The sequence below is a fragment of the Ovis aries genome, chromosome X (genome assembly GCF_016772045.2).
Source record: "Ovis aries strain OAR_USU_Benz2616 breed Rambouillet chromosome X, ARS-UI_Ramb_v3.0, whole genome shotgun sequence".
NCBI classification, from domain to species: domain Eukaryota; kingdom Metazoa; phylum Chordata; class Mammalia; order Artiodactyla; family Bovidae; genus Ovis; species Ovis aries.
In genome coordinates this window covers 23161099-23183481 of record NC_056080.1, presented here as the reverse complement: position 1 = coordinate 23183481, position 22383 = coordinate 23161099, and the positions used below count along the sequence as shown (strand labels likewise).

The 22383-nt window shown below is 38.1% G+C and overlaps 1 protein-coding gene and 1 pseudogene across 2 annotated transcripts in view; one reads left to right on the top strand and one right to left on the bottom strand.

Annotated features, from left to right (window-relative positions):
- LOC114111500 (putative ribosomal protein uL13-like) overlaps nt 1-21239 on the top strand; it is a 47841-nt pseudogene extending 26602 nt beyond the window's left edge.
- Nucleotides 1-22383, bottom strand: part of POLA1 (DNA polymerase alpha 1, catalytic subunit) — a 291633-nt gene that overhangs the window by 99735 nt on the left and 169515 nt on the right. For both annotated transcript variants that reach the window (XM_012106423.5, XM_042242229.2), the window contains exon 35: nt 6562-6678. In XM_012106423.5, coding sequence (XP_011961813.3) covers nt 6562-6678 — 117 coding nt within the window. The remainder of the gene's footprint in view (nt 1-6561; nt 6679-22383) is intronic.

Here is a 22383-nt window from a genome sequence, read left to right as displayed (position 1 = left end):
CAACTGGCTTCTAGGGGTACAGAATGAGTACATTGCAAGCACATTCTTATAAATATGCTGCTTAGAATGCCAGAATATTGAAGGGATGGACTGTATGATTTCTCATTTCAGGGGCCAAGATAGTTACGAAACCACGAGACCATCAGCATCTGGTTCAGTAACGCTGTGGTTTTCCCCTTGGGAGAAACCCGCTGCAGAGAATGATAAGCTAGAAGCAAAGATAATTAGCAACTGGTAGAACAATCCTCCACAAAGGGTGCTGATTAGAATGGAGCAGCGTCCACTTGGAAGGAGGCATTGAGCCACTGGAATGGGCAGAAATGTACTTCATTTTAATCGATATTTTGGAGAAGATTAAAAAGGGAAGGCTAATCACAGCATCAGATATGTAGAAGCCAAAAGACTGGGCGCACGGCAGAACCAGGATCCAAGTTATCCACAATGGGCCAGTGATGGGCTGAGCACAGCAAAGGGAGATTTGACAGGGTTCACTGGAAGGTCTCTGCCACAGAGAGTGCTGGTTGGCTCCCAATACCCAGTCTACTCTTTTTCTCTTTTTAGTAACAAAATAAGCTATTATATCCATGTGACTAATTTCTGGCTCATGAAACGTAAGGAGTATTGGGTGGGAGTTCTGAGAAGACTGCTCAAAGAACTGACTTGGCTAGGAAGCGCAACCTTTGGACTCTTCAGCCTTTTCTGTGTCCTGTAGTCTGTGATGCCTTAAAGGAGCTTGTGCGGTCACCTTGGACCACAATGTGACCTTGAGGGTCACTGTTGATGACACTGTCAAATTAAATGTCTATTCTGTAGTTGGCGATGGACAGGGAAGCCTGGCGTGCTGCGATTCATGGGGTCGCAAAGAGTCGGACATGACTGAGTGACTGAACTAACTGAACTGACTAAGAGTACCTGTGCACGTGGCCTTATTTGGAAATAAGATCTTGGCAGATAAAATCAAGTTAAGGTGAGGTCATACAGTGGGCCCTAATCCAGCATGACTATATCCTTATAAGAAGAAGAAAAGAGACACAACTGTGATAGCAGAGACTGTGGTGATGCATTTGCAGGCAAAAGAATGCCAGGGATTACCAGAAGCTAGAAGAGGCAAGGAATGATCCTCCTCTACAAGTTTCAGAGAGGGAAAGAGTCCCCTATGATGCCTGGATATCAGACTTCCAGCTAGCCTCCAGAACTGTGAAATAGGAAATTTCTGTTGTTTTAAGACACTCACAGTTTGAGGTACTTCATTATAGTATCCCTAGGAAACTAATACAGTACTAATGGAGTCTTACATTAGGTAAAAATAAACCACCTGCATCTCAGAAAACCTGATAAGGCATGGCTTAGCAATTTTATGTGCCAAGAAATTATGTGTTTGAGTACACAGAACATGCAAAATGAATCAATGCTGTGAATATGGATGTCAAGAAAGTTAATGCAACCCTAAAAAGACTTCACAGAAATTTATTACCTAGAAAAAGCTGGTAGTGGCAGGTTCATTTTGCGCTACACTAGTGGTAATGAGAGCTATCCAACAGCTGTGTGCAATTTGGGGCTAATCATTTTATCAGGACATAAACCCTGGACTAGGATCATTATTCTGAAAGCAAAGCACTAGAGAAATGGTTGAAGATCTAAAGATACTTGGCCTAGCAGAGAAAAGCTTAGGAAGATAGCTACCTTCAAGTACCTAAAAGGTTCTCAGAAAACAGGCAAAGAGTAGGTGCTTACCGAAAGCAGGAAAAAGGAAGATCAGTCTAGCCTCGTATAGCACCATTTAGCTAAACTAGGACCAACAATGGAGGCATATGACAAATTGAGACCAAACACAAGATCTCTCTAAGTAATGAAAACAAAATAAACTTCAAAAGCATATTGAAAGAAGCAACTCAAATGTTCACGAACAGATAAATGGATAAATACATTGTGATATATCTACTCAATGAACTATTATTTGGCCATAAAAAGTAATGAAGTACTGACACAGGTTACAACTTAGATTAAACTCAGAAACATTATGCTAAGTGAAAAAACCCAATTACAGAATGTCACATACTGTATGGTTTCATTTATATGAAATATCCAACCTAGGTAAATCCATAGAGACAGAAAGCAGATTGTCGTTTCCAGTAGCCCAAAAAATGGGAAGGAATAGGGAGTGACTGCCTAACAAACAAAGGGTTTTTTTTGGGCGGGGGGTGGGTGATGAAAATGTTTTGGAACTAGACAAGAGGTGGTGATCACTTAACACTGTGGATGCACTAAATGCCACTATATTATTCACTTTAAGATGGTTAATTCTGTCATGTGAATTTCATCTCAATAATTTTTTAAAAAATAGAAAAATACTATACTGAAAGGAAGGCTAGTATCTGCTTCATGGTAGGCAAATCTGTATGTAGAATTTAGCAAAAAGTGTTAGTCGATCAGTCATGTCCAACTTTTGCAACCCCATGGACGGTAGCCCACCAGGCTCCTCAATTCATGGAATTTTCCAGGCAAGAATACTGGAGTGGGTAAACATTCTCTTCTCTAGGAGATCTTCCCAACCAAGGGATCGAACCCAGATCTCCTGCACTGCAGGCAGATTCTTTACCGTCTGAGCCACCAGAGAAGCCCAAAACTCTGCATCAAAACACAAGCACAGGAAAATCAGAGCAGAGAATTCCAAAGGGTCATTCATGATAAAAGCCCATTGTCTACTGGAGAGTAACCAATGACTCAGTACAGCTGTTTGAGACTTTCCATCATAGTCCCAAGTTTCTCTTCCTGTGCAGCTTATGATTACTTCCTTAAGAGACCACAACTGTTTTCATCTTACACAGAAACAAGACATTGTCCCACATAGCCTGGCAACATTCACACTGTCTCTAAGTTACTTTTTAAATCAATAATCCATCAGCCACAGCCATAATGAAATTGCAACATACAATGATCACGAGTTCAGTATTTCCCCTCTCCCATGAAGGCCAGAGTCCTACATGGTACAAACGTTCTGTCACAAAAGATTTTAACAATTCTACAATTAAGGGTAATGTGAGAAACACTAGGGGTGTCCCACAGTAGGACTGGAAGTCATTTTAGTGCTTTCCTCATAAGAGGCCTTTAAGAAATTTAGTTGAATAAACCAAACTCTGCCACAGTGCTCCTACCTCCCCCCCATTCCAGCCAGGAGTGGCAAGTGGGTCACATGCAGATATTTTCTCATCTCCACATCAAGAAAGGCAATGTTAATGAGAAAAAGTTTAACTTGGTTTCAATCTCAGTTCTAATTAGAAAACAAAACCAAACTAATGCTTTATTTTTGGTTAATTACGTAATATAAGATCCCCTGTGTGTTCGGATCACAGCGATACAGACTTGACCACCTTAATAAGTCAAAAACCCACATCCTTAAAATAAATATATATTAAAATAATTATTCACTAACTTGGATAAGTCTTATCTCTATCATCAGTGTGAAAAAAGGTTCTATTCACTTGGGAACTTACACATACAGTGGAGTTTTCATTCCTGTATTTATTTGCACTTTCTATGTGCAGAGAATGCCCAGAGAGTGTATTTCTCATAATCAGAAATTTGTATACTGTTAAATTGCCATTAACCTGAAAACTCTTAACTGATTTCTTTATCTCTGTTGTTTTTTTTTTTTTTTAAGCTATCTAAGAGAGACACGTCTAAAACCCTGGGAACAAAACTGTCCAAGCTTTCTTTCTCATAACTCTGGCAAGAGAAGCCAGAAGAAGAGCCAGCTCTCAAATCCCAAGTCAATTCTGGGAAGTACTCAAGCCAACTACAACACAGGACTAAATGAGAGTAGATTTATTATGTGAAGATCAGATTGGCACCGTAAGAGGTAAGTATTATAACGTCAAACTTGACAATGTATTTAAAGTCCTCACTAGTTAAGCATTAGGAAACTCTAATGTTTATCCCCATACAGATATTTACAAATGCCTAATTCTGCCCACAGATATCAATTTTATATAATACATGTAATGCAATCCTAAACTAGCTTTATAAATAAGGAAATGTCCTGTTCGTTGCTATGTCCCTAGTCCCTAGCAAAGTGCCTAGGGTATAATAGGTGTTCAATAAATTATGATTAAATTAAGGTAATGTATGACTGACACACAATCACCCAGAACTTAAGAACCAGATAAGCATAATCCTGCAAAATAGATCCTCTGGAAAACCCTAATTATAATGATCTTGCCCATGGCATCACTGATTCTGGAGCCACTTTAGAATGATCTCTAAAAAGATATAGCTTTTTCTTCCTATTAGGAAAGCCCAGGAACATCATAAACAGAATTAAGAGATTTCCTACTCATCACTAGTAACTGAAAATGAACTAAAGAGGAGTAGGCTCAGTCCCACTGTTAAGGTCCCTGCAAGGAATGGCGAAGAGCAAGATCACCAACCAGGATGCTCTGAACCTCCAGTTATTCCAGGGGGTCATGTTCTGAGCAGCAACATGGCCTGAGGAGCTAAATGCCCCTGAGTAGTTGGTAAATGCCTACCTAACATGCTTCCATTTTGAGGACAAGAAAATGAAGGGAAAAAATACTTCAAAATGTGTGTGTTGGTTCACTCATTTAAAAAAGGTTCATAAATGATAAAACATAACCTGATGTATTAAACCACTACCAATAACATCATCAGCACTTACTGGAAAGTTACCGATCTACTAGCTGTACATTTTCCTTGTACTTTCTGTCACCAAGAATGGAATCCTAAGATTGGCTGACTTTCTAAGAACTAATTCAGTTTTCATTGAACATGATTTGATGAGCTAGATGTTTAAAAAATCTCAAAGGCAGCATCGGTTCATGAAGCAAGGTGATTCCCCTGGAGTCTACAACTGGATTGATGACTCACACTAAATATATATACTTTTGTTCTCTTTCTGCACCTGCTGATGCAAGTCATAAGACGAGACTGACGTAAAAAGAATTCACTACAACAACTAATTCTCACTTATGTGCACCGTATTTTTTAAAAAATCTACCATCTAATTAACAAAGACATACTAAAAATAAGTCAAGGAACACTTTATACCTATCAAATTACTTAAAAATAAATGAATGATAATGCACAAATGCTACAAAGGTAGAGGTAAAACTGGCACCTAAGTTGGGGTAATCCATTTAGAAAGCAGTATGGCAACCTGAATCATGTCTACATTAAATTTACGCACTTGGATGTGTACTGTTGATAAATATTTCAAATAATAAATAATTTAAGCAGGAAATCATTCATCACAATTTTCTAGTAAAGGGGTAGTAAAAGTAGCCTAAATTGTCCAATGAAAGGAATGGTTAAATTTGTGTTTACAAGTTTAGTACTGAAAATTAAATAGCAACAGAGACAGATGCTCAACAAAAGATAAACATAATATAAAAGCATATCTTCACTATGACTGAAACCACGTAAAAATACATATGGATATGCATAAGAACAAGGGAATATACAATGGTGGCAGCCACTTGTAATTCTTGTTAAATTCTGTTAAGTGTTATATTATGTTAAAATATTTTCCTAAAACTAGCCTGTGTATCAACTCTTTTCAGTGAAAAGATCTGAAGTCAAAATTTTGTTAAAACTGGTCTATGAGTTAAAAAATAAGTAAATAAGTAACAAGCTTCCTATTCTCACTCTTCTCACCCAGATCATTATAAATCCTTGGACCAGAAACATTTGGAAAGTGAGGCACGTAACAGTCCTATATCAGTGAAGTAGACTGCACCTTATCATTTTACAGGTTCTGTGACAGTCTACAGTAAGTCCTGTTTAACCTTGACTATCTGACATGAGTTTGAGTGAACTACGGGAGTTGGTGATGGACAGGGAGGCCTGGTGTGCTGCAATTCATGGGGTCTCAAAGAGTCGGACACGACTGAGCGACTGAACTGAACTGAACTCAGAGTTGGCTTGAATTACTTGATCACAAAATCCGCTTTGCCTGGAAGACCTTCAAATACCCCTCTCCCCACACGGGAGCAAATGCTGCTTGGGTCTATGATGTTCACAGTGGGTGACAGAGGGACGGCATCTTAATTACCAGGAAAGTGCTTCCAGACTGCATGCTCACCAGATGGGAGTCACTGAGAGTCTATGTACTGAGGTGAGAAAAGGTTTGAGAACTACCCCTCTGTGCTGCTACTCAGAAACAATGAATTCCACAAAAATCAAATCAGCCCTTTATGGTACAGGTTTGGGAGGTTTTTTGGCCTTTGCAAAAGGGGTTCTGATCTACTCTGAAGATAACAGTAGCTTCTACAAAAGTTATCTCTTCTCTGTAATTAAAAAGTGGTAACCAAAGACATCTGAGTAACCCGTAAGAGAACTAATCAATTTCTCTTTTAGTTATATACTGTTCATAATGTGAAAATTAAAGCATGTATCTTTCTGAAGTCTGAATATTTTGTTAAATACATGTGTGTGGTAGTAGGGTATCACCACAGGGCATACACCAAATATCCACTTCCCAGAAGTTACAAGCTAACATCCCCGTGCCCTGCCACGTACAGTTCTTGAGCATGAGGCGACCATTACCTCTAGTCGAAGTGTAGCTTTCATGCAGACTTGGCAAAGGGGTCCATTTCGGGAGAACTGAAGGGGAAGGTGCCGAGTTCGATTTCGACATGTGGGCTCTTCACAAATCAACCAGCCCTGGAGAGACAAAGAGAATGCTTCAGTCCTATCACCACCATTTGTACTGTGTCAACCAATACAAACAAAAACCCTTTCGTGATCAAGATAAGACTTATCGTGATCAAGGTAGATTCATGTCATCCAATAGATTCTGAAATAGCTCCCTACCCTTCTTTCCTGTCATGTTAATTTGATCTATGTGCCAAACATAAAAATTAGGAAACTCAAAGTTTGGGGGAAAAAAAGAGAGATCACATGAGACATTAGTTTCTTTACTTAAAAGAAATACTCCTGCCACCTAATATATCAAAACCTCCCAATAAAAACTCATGATTACATGCAGAATGTAAACTGATGGGTTTTAGTTCAGTAGCCTGCTTATTGGAGAAGGCAATGGCAACCCACTCCAGTACTCTTGCCTGGCAAATCCCATGGACGGAGGAGCCTGGTAGGCTGCAGTCCATGGGGTCGCTAAGAGTCGGGCACGACTGAGCCACTTTATTTTCACTTTTCACTTTAATGCATTGGAGAAGGAAATGGCAACCCACTCCAGTGTTCTTGCCTGGAGAATCCCAGGGACGGGGGAGCCTGGTAGGCTGCCATCTCTGGGATTGCACAGAGTCGGACATGACTGAAGCAACTTAGCAGCAGTAGCAGCAGCAGCCTGCTTATTTAACTTATATGCAGAGTACATCATGAGAAACGCTGGGCTGGAGGAAGCACAAGCTGGAATCAAGATTGCCAGGAGAAATATCAATAACCTTAGATATACAGATGACACCACCCTTATGGCAGAAAGTAAAGAGGAACTAAAAAGCCTCTTGATGAAAGTGAAAGAGGAGAGTGAAAAAGTTCGCTTAAACCTCAACATTCAGAAAACTAAGATCATGGCATCTGGGCCCATCACTTCATGGGAAATAGATGGGGAAACAGTGGAAACAGTGTCAGACTTTATTTTTGGGGGCTCCAAAATCACCACAGATGGTGACTGCAGCCATCAAATTAAAAGATGCTTACTCCTTAGAAGGAAAGTTATGACCAACCTAGATAGCATATTCAAAAGCAGACATTACTTTGCCAACAAAGGTCCGTCTAGTCAATGCTATGTTTTTTCCAGTGGTCATGTATGGATGTGAGAGTTGGACTGTGAAGAAAGCTGAGTGCCGAAGAATTGATGCTTTTGACCTGTGGTGTTGGAGAAGACTCTTGAGAGTCCCCTGGGACTGCAAGGAGATCCAACCAGTCCATTCTGAGGATCAGCCCTGGGATTTCTTTGGAAGGACTGATGCTGAAGCTGAAACTCCAATACTTTGGCCACCTCATGCGAAGAGTTGACTCACTGGAAAAGACCCTGATGCTGGGAAGGATTGGGGGCAGGAGGAGAAGGGGATGACAGAGGATGAGATGGCTGGATGGCATCACCGACTCGATGTACATGAGTTTGGGTAAACTCTGGGAGTTGGTGATGGACAGGGAGGCCTGGCGTGCTGCGATTCATGGGGTTGCGAAGAGTCGGACACGACTGAGCAACTGAACTGAAGTGAAAGGCCATTACTAAAGTAAAGAATATACTGAGTAGAAATGAATGACTTTCCCAACAGCTGACTACTTAATTGCTCTGATCAGTTTCCTTCTCCATAGAATGGGCACAATAACAACGCTTTCTTTATAGGTCTGTTATAATGATGGGATACATTTAAAGTGCCTACAACTATCTCTGACATAAAAGAAACACTTAAAAATATAAGCAATTATCTCCTTTTTAATGAAAACAGATTCTTTTATGCATGCTCCCTGGGGGCATAAAATTGGCTGCAATGTTTTCAAGGACAACTTCAACCAACCACTCTTTTCCAGTAGTTTCAAATAGCCTTTACCCACTTCCCTGGCCTTTAAAACCCTCCTCTTCTCTCGCTTTCTTTCTTCAGGTACCTTCTCTCACAGTCCTTGTTTAAATTTTCTCATATAGATGTGGTAACAACATATCTGTTAACTTAAATGAGCTCTGTTTGCTATAAAACTTAACTGTTAAACATAGAATTCTTCAAGACTTCACATGTGGGGTTGAACAAACTCTGGTGTTCTTATGAAGGCACCAGGGCCTGTGGGCTTTAGTGCTACGTGTATTAGGCATGAGAGCCCTAAGGCAAATGAGGGTGAAACACTAGGGGATAAAGGTGAACAAAGTATGTTCCCTTGTTGCATGTGGTCCCCGCCTGGGGAGCCGTGAGTAGGGAACCAGCTGAATTTGGGTGTTGGGAGTATTTGGTGAAGTGGAACTTCTGAACTGGTCTTCAGGAGTAAGTAGAGGTTTAGTAGGTGGAGGAGGCAGGGAAGACAACTTAGGCAGAGAGAAAATGTGCACAAGAGTGAAGAGAGAATGATGTGTGATATGACTGTGATACGATGAAGCAAAGGATCAATGACATGTTTAACCATACTCCCTGTTTCTGAGCAACCTCAGTTTCAGAAAAGGCCAACACCTTTTCTCTCCAGATAAGAGCAGTATATAGACAAATATTGCTGAATTACTTTAGGGACTTTCATCTGTCGCTTATTAAAGTTGTCACGTGGCATTAATCCAAAGCTGTAGGATGTCCCCGCTCAGTTTTCTGTTGAGTGACCTCAATCTTCTTCTTGGAAGTAGCTACAATCAAACTCAAGCGAAAGTGCCCAGAATCAGTTCTTCCAGCTCGTTATGGCTTTCACACCAGAGAAAGTACACTGTAGAACTTTCTGACTCAAATAAAAGATGCTGCCTTTAAAGAATACAAAATTCATCTAGACAATACATTCAGAATATACTTCACTCCCACCTTCAGTAGGAACATCAACTTTTCAGGTAGAGTCTCAAGGAATCCTTATGAAACCTTTAATATATGCCCAGAATTGTATTAAATACTGTGGGGAATAGGCAAAGAGTCCCCAGGTATACAGTCTCAGGAAGTTTTATCATCTAAATAGGAAAGCAAGATCCGCATACACAAAAACAAAACAGCAATTCGCTATGGTATGGTTTTAAGAACCACCTTGCACAGTACCAACTAAAAATAACAGAGAAGAGATTGAGTCGAGTGGATTCTACTGATCTGAGACATACGGCTACTACCATAGCAAAAGACCCTGAACTAGAAAAGAGAATCAGTGGTTCTTAGTCATAGGCAACTCTTTCAATTCCTAGGGCCTATTACCAATTTTCTTGATCTGAGGATACATTTTAAGAGTTCTGAAATTCAGATGCCTTTACAAATAACATGGATTTGTTCCCTCCAAAAAAGTCATTAAGAGTGCAGCTCAAAATTGATGGTCCTCAAGAATTAAAGAAAAAATATACTTTGGTTTAGCATGTTCCAGGCATGGGGGAGACAGAGGGATAATGGGATTGACAGCAACAGCTGGTAGTACATTTTAAATGTAGCTTATAAAACAAAAGGTGAGACTAGTTGTTTCTGAAAGTACCCTACATGGGCTTGGGCTTAAATGCATATTAATAAAGGAAACAGTAGCATTCAAGGGAAATGATGTATGAAAAATATAAGAATGAACCACCCATTCATTTATTTGGATTTCTGACACTACATTTGCTACCTGAGACTTTACACACTTGGGAACACTTATCAGTTAATAGTCACAACCACAGTTGTAATTCATTCAATTCTTAACAAATTTTTTTAAAAAGCAAGCAGGTAAGTCAATTATCATGTTTTGAGACAATAAAGTATTGAGTACCAGAATACAACCCAGGGTTAAAATTATTTTTTAATTTTTTAAATACAATGTTCAAAAAGCTACAGTTCTTTTCAGGTGTTTTTGAAACTTGATTTTATTAATTTACCACAACTTCATGACTCACCAGGTGAGCTGCCATCCAGGGAGATGCTAAATTGTCACCTCACCTGTTTCTAAAGCAAACACCCAACTCTATCTCTGACAGAGTTACTAACTAAATGTCCTTTCAAATCATATAGAAAACAGATAATATAATTTGTCTAGACTTCCTACCAGTTATAATTAACATTAAAGAGGTCTTTTCTTCTTTGTCACCTCTCTATTCAGTACTTATTTGGGTTTGTTTGTACTTACTATCTGTTAATCTCCCTTTACAAATGACAACAATAACTAGTGCTATTATGCATGGAAATTAAACATGCTGATAACTGTGTGAAGGGAACTGGGGCTGAAAAAAAATATTAGAAGCCTGTAACTCTTTATGCCTATTGTTTTATTTTAATAATTAAGCTTTTGGTCATGGTGCATTTTAAATAAAACTCTTTAATGGGGGAAAGAGGCCCCAGTTATATTTAATATATGTTTTGCTTCCATTCAGTTTTGTCAAGTACATTTGGTTAACCCTTTGTTTCCCCAGCAAATATTGACTGACTGTGCTAAATACACCCTTCAAGGAACATTTGAGCTGTTAAAAATAAATATGTCAGATTTTTGAAAATATTCCATGATGAAGCAAATCTTACAATATCTCACAGTGCATTTTGCCTCCCATAGGTGATAAAAGCAAAAGAAAATACCAATGTTGTATAAAATCTCTTTGAAGTAACACAAGGGCAAAAATAAACTTATTTTCATTTCCCATGTTGGGAAATAACATGCAGCCCAAAGGTACACTGCCAAGTCAGTGAAGGAAAAAGAAAATTTAATAATGTGTAGCTTTTTGAAAACTCCAACCTATAAAAAGGTTTGGCTTTAAAAAAAACCCAGAACCACTCTGAGGATGTCTGCCATCCAAATATGTCATCTTATTATGCAATACCATGTGTAAATCCCAAATTGTCATAACCAAGAAGAATAGGGTCATTAAGTTTTCAGATTGCTACTTTAACCATGTTTATAAGTAGAGGGTTCAAACGAGGTGAAGCCAGCCTGTCCAAGCGCAAAACAAACCTTTATCAAAACATGCAAAACTCTTATCACCTGTTGCTTTAGTCTCAGCATCACTAATACCTTGAAATCATTGTGTATGAAATTGTGTTAAATGCTGATTGGTTCTGATTGCTAAATTATATTTCTGAGGCCTCAACAAAAATGGTTTCTGTCTTCACATGCTAAAAAGGGATCGATTTCCACTTGTAGCTGAGGCATTCCTAACAGTTGCACCTTAAACACAAATTGCTATTAATTCATGTACATCTCTATTTTTAGAAGGATGTACACACAGAAATTACCCACACACGGAAATGTGGTGCGTAAGAGGCATTCAAACTATCTTTTGAAGAAAATAAATGAATAGAAGCAATAAAATAAAAAATGCACAGGATCAGGTTTATGGAAAATAATAGGGGTTTAAAAGTCACAGTAGAAAAAAAATTTACAGTAGTTTTCATACTCTTTAAAATATATGGGGTCCTTCACCAATTTCCAGTCAGTCACCAAATCTGTCCATTGGCCTTATAGTTCCATTATCACCAACGCACTCGAACCCAGACCTCAATGATGATCTACTGTGGTAGCCTGTGCCAGGTTTCCCTGACTCCATACTCTCCCACAGCCAACGCACAGCCTTTCCAAGTGTAGCTTTCCAAGACCTCTCTACTCCCATCCTCCAATTGTATACCTTCCTATACCATGCTTTGGTCCCATTCCTCCTTTCTCACTATTTGTCCCATAGTGCTGGCTTTCTGTCATCATCACTTTTTGCCTATTGCCAACTCCCTGTTCCTGCTCATGCCACAGAACCTCTGCCTAAAATGCCCATTCACTGAGCATCATTTACATTCCTCACCTGTAAAATTTCCCCAACCCTCAGGGACTTCTTCTAGTCCAGTAGCCACTGAACAGACCCTGCTGTCCACTGTCCTGGAACCATCTTTATCATACCTTCCTAACTGGATGGTCAGGCCCTTGGGGAATGACTCGTTTTGGATATGGTAGTGTCTTACCCAGTCTCTAGCACAAAATGTTTACACTCAATGAAGAAAACTGAACAGGTATGAAAAAGCACTTGAGTGTGCTCTCTCCCCTCCCACTTATTAATAGGTGATTTTGTATGAAGGGGCCAAACTGCTCTCTAAGCCTCAGTTTCCTCATCTATGATACCGGATGTAATGTTTATCCTATTAGAGTTGCTCAGAGGACCAAATAAGAAAGCCCACACAAACATTCAGTAAGTGTCAACTATTGTTATTCTCCAGAACTGGGGGACATCAGTGCTGTACTTATAGCTGACAACTCACTATTCTAACTAGGAAAGAACCTGGTCAATTTCCACCTGATGTTATCCCCAAATGGAGAACTACAAAGAGGGCTAACTGGTAAGATTAGGCGGAACTGCTTCTCAACTTGATTGCAAAATAGTACAACTATGCCATCAACACAAGTAAAATTTCTGTTTTTCCTAATAAAACTATACTGGATTTGAAGTTATAGACGGCAGAATAGACAGTAAGGAAAGTGCTTTATTTAGGGATTCACATAGATTCAAGAGACAACAGAACACTACTGCAGTGAAGTATGATTTATTTAAAACTGTAATGGCTCTCCAGGAGTGCAGTGACAGGGTCACAGGGCGAGGTCTGCCAGCATGCATGCTCTTACAGAGTTCATCATATCATTACTATTTTTCTATAATGGCTGTTAACTGCTCCTCTCCCCAAACTATATGCACTTTGAGAATACCAGACACTCTTTTCACCCAAAACCATTTATAAATGTTCTGGAGTTCCCTTACAGTAACATTTTTCTGTCACAGAATTATTCCCAGTGTAAAATGGGCCTTCTTATAGACAGTGCACAGTATGGGCCCACAGCTGCTTTTGAAGAATGACATGTTATGATTTGGGATTTCCAGAAATATCAAAAAACAAATTGCTTTCTGACCCACATTTGCACCCAAAACTGGGAGAAAATTTTCCTAAGATCTCTAGGGGAAGTTTTAACATGAATATAATTTTACTTTTAAAGTTAAATCTTCTACACTGCAACATCCTGGCACATCAGAGTGATTATTAAGTCTCAGAGAGGTGCCAGAGTAGGAGATGAAAGAGCAAATCAGGAAAAATATACACATACACTAACTATTCACCAAAGTTAATACAAAAATATTTTTAAACAAAATTACCAAACAAAAGAGAAGTAGAAAATGCCTCATCGGTCAATGTAAGAATTTTAAATATTATTAAAATTGATTTTTAAAGTAAGACATCTCTTTAAGTGAACAGTCACATGTCATTTCATCCAAGTTATTTGAAACTTATTGATCTTATCATTTGTGCAAGGACCATACTCTGCCATCAGTTTGCTCAAAGCATAATGGAGCACTCCCAAACTGTTATGATAGGTTAGATGCAAACAGTGGTCCTCATTTAGACACATAGAATAGCACTACAAGTGGACAAATTCCAACCTCAGCAATTGTACATTACATGATAAATTAGCAAGTTGTTCTGCTTTGCCTCGCATCAAATCCAATACCATAGTCTTGTTATTTTAATTTGCAATCAGAGGATGAGCATCAGAAGATGTACCTGAGGCACATTAGAGAGCCCCATGGAAACCATCTTCTTCTGCTATGCTGTGAGCAGAGAAAGCCAACAATTACCAGCAATTTTATTTTACCACTGTAGGACAATACTAGAACAGTTAAAATCGTCTCCGTGCAAGCAACCAGGGAAAATATACTTAGAATGACTTTATGTGGAAAATTACATTTTGGGGGAAAAAAGTTCAATGGAGGACATGTATCTTTCTGTATGGGCAGCTAAAATCTCTCTTAGTATATTCAAGTCTATTCTATAAAATGCTCTCTCTATTTATCCAACTCAAAAGCAAGCTACATTCTTAGGCTATAATAGGTCACAACTAAGTACACAGTACCTTGCTTCAGGAATAATTTTGCTTTGTCTGTCAACTGTCAACAAAGCACAAAGAGCTCATGCAACCCAGCCATGTACTGCGGATGTTAGAGATCTAACAAAATACAAATAGTAAGAACACAAGATTTCCGCGCTGCCCTGCTTTCACTTTACAAGAGAAATTGAAAGCATTTTCCTCTCCACATTCCATTAATCTCTACTGTATTACAAATTTTTTCATAAAACACTCTTTTTTCCCTACGTGAAGGAAGCCACAAGTGACTTGGGGATGTAATATTCCAACCATGATGAATGTCCGACTTTCCAACATGAATGGTTATAAATGGATGTGTCAGTTAAGGCATATAGTTATTTCAACAAGGAAAAAAGAAAGAATCAAATGGAATGAGATGGAAAAATGGCTACTCTGATGCTCATTAATGTTTTAGTGATGAGGCCACTGAGAAAAATTGTTCATTACTTCCAACATGGCTCTTACCCTTCAAGTCCTCGCTCTTGAAAAAACATCACCTTAGGTATGTGCACATACTAACAAGCTTCAAAAGTTAACTAACTCAAGGCTTAGTTTCATCAATATGTACACAGAAAAAAAGACTGGAAGGAAATACTCTAAAAAGCTATCCATGATTATCTTTAGGTAGCTTTTTCTGTTTCTATATTTTGTAAATTGTCTACAAGTACATATTGTTTTTATAATCAGAAAACTATTATTAATGAGGGAACAGACAGTTTTACCAAGAGTATTCTGTATAACTGAACCACTAACACATCTGAAAAATATTTTGAGCTATAATAAGCGTTTGGTTGGTCTCAAATTTTCAAAGAATGGGCTTATGGGATAAAAAGGCATTTGAAAAAAATTTCTGTTCACTCTATCAGATATTTCAACAATAGGTTAATTTAAGCACATAAGCAGCTTCCAAGAAGAATGGCAGGGCATGTATTATTAGTATTAGACACATATATGAAATTAAGCTATTCACTATAATGCACACAGCCTTCCACGGAATATGATTTTAATACTTTCCTTTATGACGCTGCATCTTCAAAGGTAGGTAATAAATCAGTTTTAAAGAAAGGTGCTTTGTTCCCCAGACCCCCTCCCCTGTCTTTATTCAGTGTACACATGGATCAGCTCAGATGTCCAGGGTAGGAACTGATTAAAAAATTCAATCAGGAAGGCATGCCTAGAAATTTATTACTAGGAGAGTTTCTTTTCTTTGCTCAAGTCTAGCTAAAAGTAAATTTTATTGTTTGTTTGTTTGCAAGCTAGTATTTACTGGTATGAGTTAGTGCGGTATTCCTGGGTACTGAAAAACATGTTAAAACTGAACTATATGCAATTGTCTCAAAGGGCACCTTAAAATCAGAGTGGACTTCAAACCATCACCCGGCAATATTTGTTCATTTAACTTTAATTATTTTCTCCTTGAGAATGGTACTAATGAAACTGAATATCTTTCATGGTTTCGAAGGACCGTTTGAATAGTCTGTAAACAGAACTAAGGGTAGACAAGAGATCTGGCTGCGCCAGGGGGTTGCTAGGTGATGTAGAATGTAAACCCACAAACTTGTTAAGGTTTGCTTTGCTTTCATGCCACTTTCACACACTCTCAAAAGTTTTAAGAATTGATTTTTCAGGTGGCCATTAAACCCCCCCTCCTCCAAATTCTCCCTCAGATGCTCTGCCGGATTCAGAACAGATGAAATCCATCTGACCTTTGGCTGTAACCTGGGAAACTTTTGCTTTTACATAAACGTAGGATCATGTATTTTATTACTGCCCATCACTGAAGAAGCAAATCCACAAAAGTGGATTTCCAAATTTCAAACTGACATGTCTCTTTTCTTATTCATCTTGTAATAAAATGAAGATTTCTTTTGAGAGGAAAAAAAATTGTGATCACAGCATAGAGGGATTCAGGGCATAAAACCCACAACACCATGGCAAATACCTAAGCACAGATTACCATCATGACAGACCTCTCGGTTTAGTCCTTGGAGGCTCTCTTCTGGCCTATACACTAGGTCTCACTGCCTGTGAGGCTTCTCTCTGCCTCCCCCTCCCCCAAGCTCCTTTTAAAGTAGCTGATCAGAGATTGTCCAGTAAGAGCACTTTATTAGATCATCAGCCAGAGGGGTTCACAAGTACTGAGAGCAATGGGCTCAAATGCGGCACATCAGTTTTAATAGACCAGGGGCTACTAGTAAACTGCAGATACTGCTGAGAACTTTCCATGCACTGAACTCTTGAAAAAGCACCGTCTCTCCAGCTTAAATGCAGCTGCCTCTTTCAATGCCGCAAATGGGTAAATTTGACAAAAAAGCCACCATTAAGACTACATGAAAGGCTCAAGACAACATCCTTTCAATGCTTTGTACTTCAGTAATCAGATGTACTTACTCACCCCCTCCCCCAAACCCGATCAAGAACTATTTCTGAATGGTAGGAAATAATTCCACTTTGTACATCTTTTAGTTAATCAAGACTTTCTATTCAGCAATTTGACCTTTTGTTCAAAACAGGATTATCAGTTTTTTCGCCAGTTACCAAGGGCGACTCGCATGGTGAACATAATTGCAATAATTTGCAAAACACCATGGCAACCCACATTACAACTAGGTAAATACTGGGCTTTTGTGCTACATTGTTATTTTCAGAGATGCTGAAGTCAAAGAACGAATGACAAATGAACACAAAATTTATATTTGCTTTGTCTCAAAAGAGAAGAAAATTGATAACAAGAATTGGGGAGAAACCGACTACAGCTGTAATTTCTAACTTGATTAATTAGGATGGTAACAGTCCTTAACAGTATATTCAACAAACAGCCCTGACTTCGTCTCTCCACCCACCTCTCTCTATACCACTACCAGTATCCCCCCCAATCCAGACAAATTTTTTCAGCTTGGAGAACAAACATCCCCCATTTGCTCTTTTCTTCAACTTAATGGAATCCTTAATTGCAGAATATTGTTCTCCTGCTCTTCATGGCAATGAAAACGGAGAGAAACGAGGACAGAGTGCCAGGGCAGACAGGGAACTACAGTCAGTTTTTTCCTGCCTCTTTTGGACACCCCAGGCCCAATGATGAGACGGCATTTTTCTGGTATCAGCAGCTGTTTCATAGCAGACAATAAAGTAAAAACTATTTAGCTTTGCAGAAAAGCTACTTCTTTCCTCTTGGCAATACAAGGTAAGTCTACACGGTGAAATGAAGTTTCAGAATTTAAATACCAGAATGTAATTTGAGAAAATAATAATTTTTTAAAAACCATATATTTTTTCTATAAAAGAATTATTAACTGTGCTTCTGTCCAAAAAAGCTGTTGAAATGCATGTGTTTGGTATTTGGGGAAGATGTTTGACAATAACATCCATGTGTTGAAAACCACTTTAAACTCAGAGAGCCCAATTCACAAAACAATCTAAAAATAAACTCACTACTGGGAAATTAATACAAAAATGAATATCATATTTTTCATTAACATGGTCTAGAAAACAGCATTGTCATCTTTTCTGTAATAAATGTGAGGATTAGGAAAGTTATATCAGAATTGTTTTACTCAGGTATGAAAGGCAGGTTTTACTTTATAGTAAGGAGTAGTTTTTTCTAAGAGGCACAAATTCTGCTGTAACACCTAGCTTTTGGAAAATTATCAAAATTGACTTTCCCACATAAAATGTAATGTTTGGGGATGAGAAAAGAAAAATACATAAAAAGGGTTTACAGAAGTTATACAGCCAAGATCACGAAAGATAAGAAGCACCAGATGTACTCTCAACACAGCCCAGCCTGCTTTCTTCCATCTGCTGATAACAAGGCAGAGGAAAAACAGTCCCTCTAATGATCTGCATATACAATCCTCTTAACTTTTAAAAAATCAAACCAACCTGATACTAAAATGGGTCCATTCTGTCAGGGCTGAAAACTCCCAGACAGATTTCTAAGATTCAGCTTAGAGAGATCACAATATAACGTTCTTCAGAATATGCCTCCAAAATTACAGATACTGTGATTTCTCCCGAGAAGTAGAAATCAAAAGAATGTGACATGTTAACTCCTTCTCAGTCAGTGACAACCTCTTTATACTTGGAAAATATATTTTATTTCTGGCTTAGTTCATTCCGAATTTACCATACCTATATTAAGTGCATTCCTACCTAAAGCTCAAATGTTAAAGAGGAAATGGAACCTTTAATGCCAGATGATAAAGGGTTCAATAAGCCTTCAACGGTTTTTGATCAAATAGACTTGACAACAGATGATAAAGGGGGCCTAAAATCATCATGGCACTTGAACCTTTTTTAAGAAACATACATAAATGAAATAATTTATAATCTACCTGGGATTTCTTCATTTACATTTTAATTAACATACTTGTTCCCTTCTGTCCCAACCTTTTGTAGTTTCTGTGGCTTTTGTGGTTCCCATGTTTTTTTCCCCTCAACTGGATTGGATGCTCTTGATTTCCATTTGTGAAATGCAACATCTAACTGTCTATACTCCCAATAAATTACCCAAACCCCCAAATCAGGAATGACAAACACCAAGCCAGTGGACTGCATTCCATCTACAACTCTATCCCCATGGCTGATACAGGATGAAAAGTGAAAGAAAGTGAAAGTGAAGTCGCTCAATCGTGTCCGACTCTTTGTGACCCCATGGACTGTAGCCTACTAGGCTCCTCTGTCCATGGGATTTTTCGGGTACAGGATGAAAACTAGCACTCAAAACGAAACCCAGCTATTCTCCCCACCCTGAATCCTTCTTGCTCCTTCTCAACTCTGACTGCACAATGGACTCACCAGGGGAATGTTACAACACAGATTGCTGGGCGCCACCCCAGAGTTTCTGACTCAGTAGGTCTTGGGGGGGGGGGCCTGAGAATGTGCATCTCTAACAGGTTCGCAGGAGATACTATGGCTGCTGCTGGTCTCAGGACCACACTGCAAGAACCACCAGTGGTGCAGAATGGGCATCAGGATTCCAATGTGTGGCTACAATTGAGATCCACTGTCTGAGTGATTCTCATTCTCTCTTGTACAAAGCGAACTGCTCATTATTATCTTCTGAAGAATAAACTCTATAAACAGGGGTACTAAAAACCCCTCCCTCTCAACTCTTTCTCCTTCAACATTTAGTCCTTCTTTAAATACTACTGATGTGATTCTCTCTTTTACTCTTTCCTGGTTCTCCATGTGCCATTAGAAATATTAACAAAGCCTAAAGAACTGACCAATTCCTACTTGATTTACAACATGTATGTAGCTTTAGTAAATTCTTCCCTTAAACCAATAAACAAAGAACCTTACTCTAAGCACTAACAATATAATTCCTACAATATGAACTATGATTCACTTAGGAATACACAATTTTAGGAGTGCTGGTGAAAATCGTGTATCTGAAACCAAGTGCAATTCCATTTTTGATGTTGGCAAGTAATATGAAATGCTGTATTTGAACCTTAAATTTTAAAGTTGGAAGGAACTAAAGTTCTAAAAAACTCTAGTCTAATCCTTCACATTCTATCTAAAAGAAAATGAGGCCCAGGCAAAAGTAAACTCCTTGCACATTGTCAGAGCAATAAGCTGCAGGGCCACCCGGGTTTCTAAACCTCTAGCCCTAGCTCTTGGCTCTCTGTACATGAGCCAGGAGTCCTATATGGTTCCTGAGCACTTGAAATGTGGCTAGTCTAAACTGAACTGTGCTCCAAGCATAAAATATACAGTAAATTTCAAAGACAGTCCAAAAAATAATAAAGTATCCAACTGGTATTTTAAATATTCATTACAAATTGAAATAAGTCAAATACAATGGTTTAAGTAAAATGTATACCACAACTATCTCTCCCTTCGTTTTAAAAAATACAAAGAAAGTATCACATACACTGTTCTAAATCTTGCTTGTTTCCACTTAAGAGGAAATTCAATCCTATAAACATCAATGTTCTTTCTAATGGTGGCACAGAATTCTCTTGTATGATTGTAATAATTCAGTCAATCCTCATTTGACCAACAATTAGGCTGTTTTCAGCTTCTTACTATTACCAATAATGTGGCAAGAAATCTACAGTACCTTTAACAATATCCACAAGTCCTGTACCTCTGTAGAGAGATACCCAAACTGGAATTGTTGAGTCAAAAGGTATATTCATTTAAAATTTTGACAAGATGTCATCTAACTGTGGTTCAAACAGGGTGTACCAGCTTATATTCTGACCAACAATATATGTGAATATTCCTCCCCCCGCCTTGCCTATGCTACCTATTTATTTTAATTTTTGGATCCCTGTCATTCTGATAGGTGGAAAATGGTATTCCTTTTAATGTCTGAACTTAAGAGTGAGCTTGAATATCTCTACCTGTGTTTATAAACCACTTGTATTTCTTACTCTGAGTTGCTTGTTCATGTCCCTTACCAATTCATTTTTCTACTAGGTTGCTGGTCCTGTTCTCTTTGATTTGCCAGGTATACAAATATGTGAAGGAAATTTGCCTTTTGTTTGCTACATGGCCAGCAAATATTTTTCCTTCTTCATCATTTCTCTTTTAACTTTATGGGGTATGTTTGTATGTGTAACTTTTGCCTTGCAGAAATTTTTATTTTTTAATTTGTAGTCAAATTTATCGATATTTTTCTTTTTCAGAATCTGATTTTTGTGCTGTTTCAAAAGCTCTTCCCACTCCAAGATTATTTTTTAAATATCTATTACTTTTATAGTTTACTTTTTTAGGTTTAAGTTTTTGACCCATCTGGAATTTTAGTATAGGGAGCAAGGGAGAAATACAACTGTATTTTTTTCCCCAGATGACTATTTCTTACTGATATGAACCATCTCTTTATGTAATTGTAAATGCAATTTTAGATCTCTGGACTTTCTATATTGGCTCCATCAAAATCAGGAGTACCAAAAGATCTTAATTACCCCTAAACTCCTCAAATTTTTAATAATCGGCAGGTCATCTTCTTTGTGGGAACTTGTGATTTCTTTTTAAAATAGAGGATGCTTTAAATTTATGGGTAAACTTAAGAGAGAATGATCCTAAACTGCTCAAGAGTTCTGGTCAAGAATAGGATATACTTTTCCACTTACAAGCTTCAGTAGTATTTTAGAGTTTACTTCATATATATATCTCCAGCACATTTCTTGTTAAGTTTATTTCTAGGTATTTAATCTTCTTAGTGATTACTAGAAATGGTATTTAGTCCTGCCATCATATTTTCTGAGTGTTGTTGGTTTAGATAAAAACTATTGATTTTTGATATTAATTTTGTAACTAGTAACTTTATTAAATTTTTTTGGCCATGCCACACAGCTGAATTCCCTAAATTCTTTTAAGCTATATTACTTTTTTCATTGATTTCATTAGGTTTTCAGTGTTTGCATGGATCTGTAGACAATGATAACCTACCTCTTCCTTTTCTAATTCTTATATACTGTTTAATTTCCTTGTCTAATTACAATAGTTAATACTTTGAAAACTTGGTATTTGTCAACATTTTCATTGGGCTGCCTCTAGTATCAGATTTCCCAAGAACCCAAAAACTAAGCCATCAAAGGATCTCTGCTACTGGAAAAAACTGTATTAAAATCACTATAGACCTTTGGCTCAGAAGGCCTAAAATCAACACTTGGGGTGAACTTAATTTAAACATTTTAAATGTTGACAAAATACTAAAATGGTTCCTTTATATTTGGGGAATTAGTCCTCTTAAAAGCTCTCCTCCCTAACACAGTCTTTACTTAACCAATCACTTGTCCTGTCTCTGCCTCTAAAGAAAAAAAAAAAGTGAACTTAGAGAGATCTCATCTTTGGGGGTCTCAGTCTCTTCTTTCATAAAGAAGGATACTGTATTAGGCTAGATGGTTTTAAGGTCTATTCTAGCAAAAG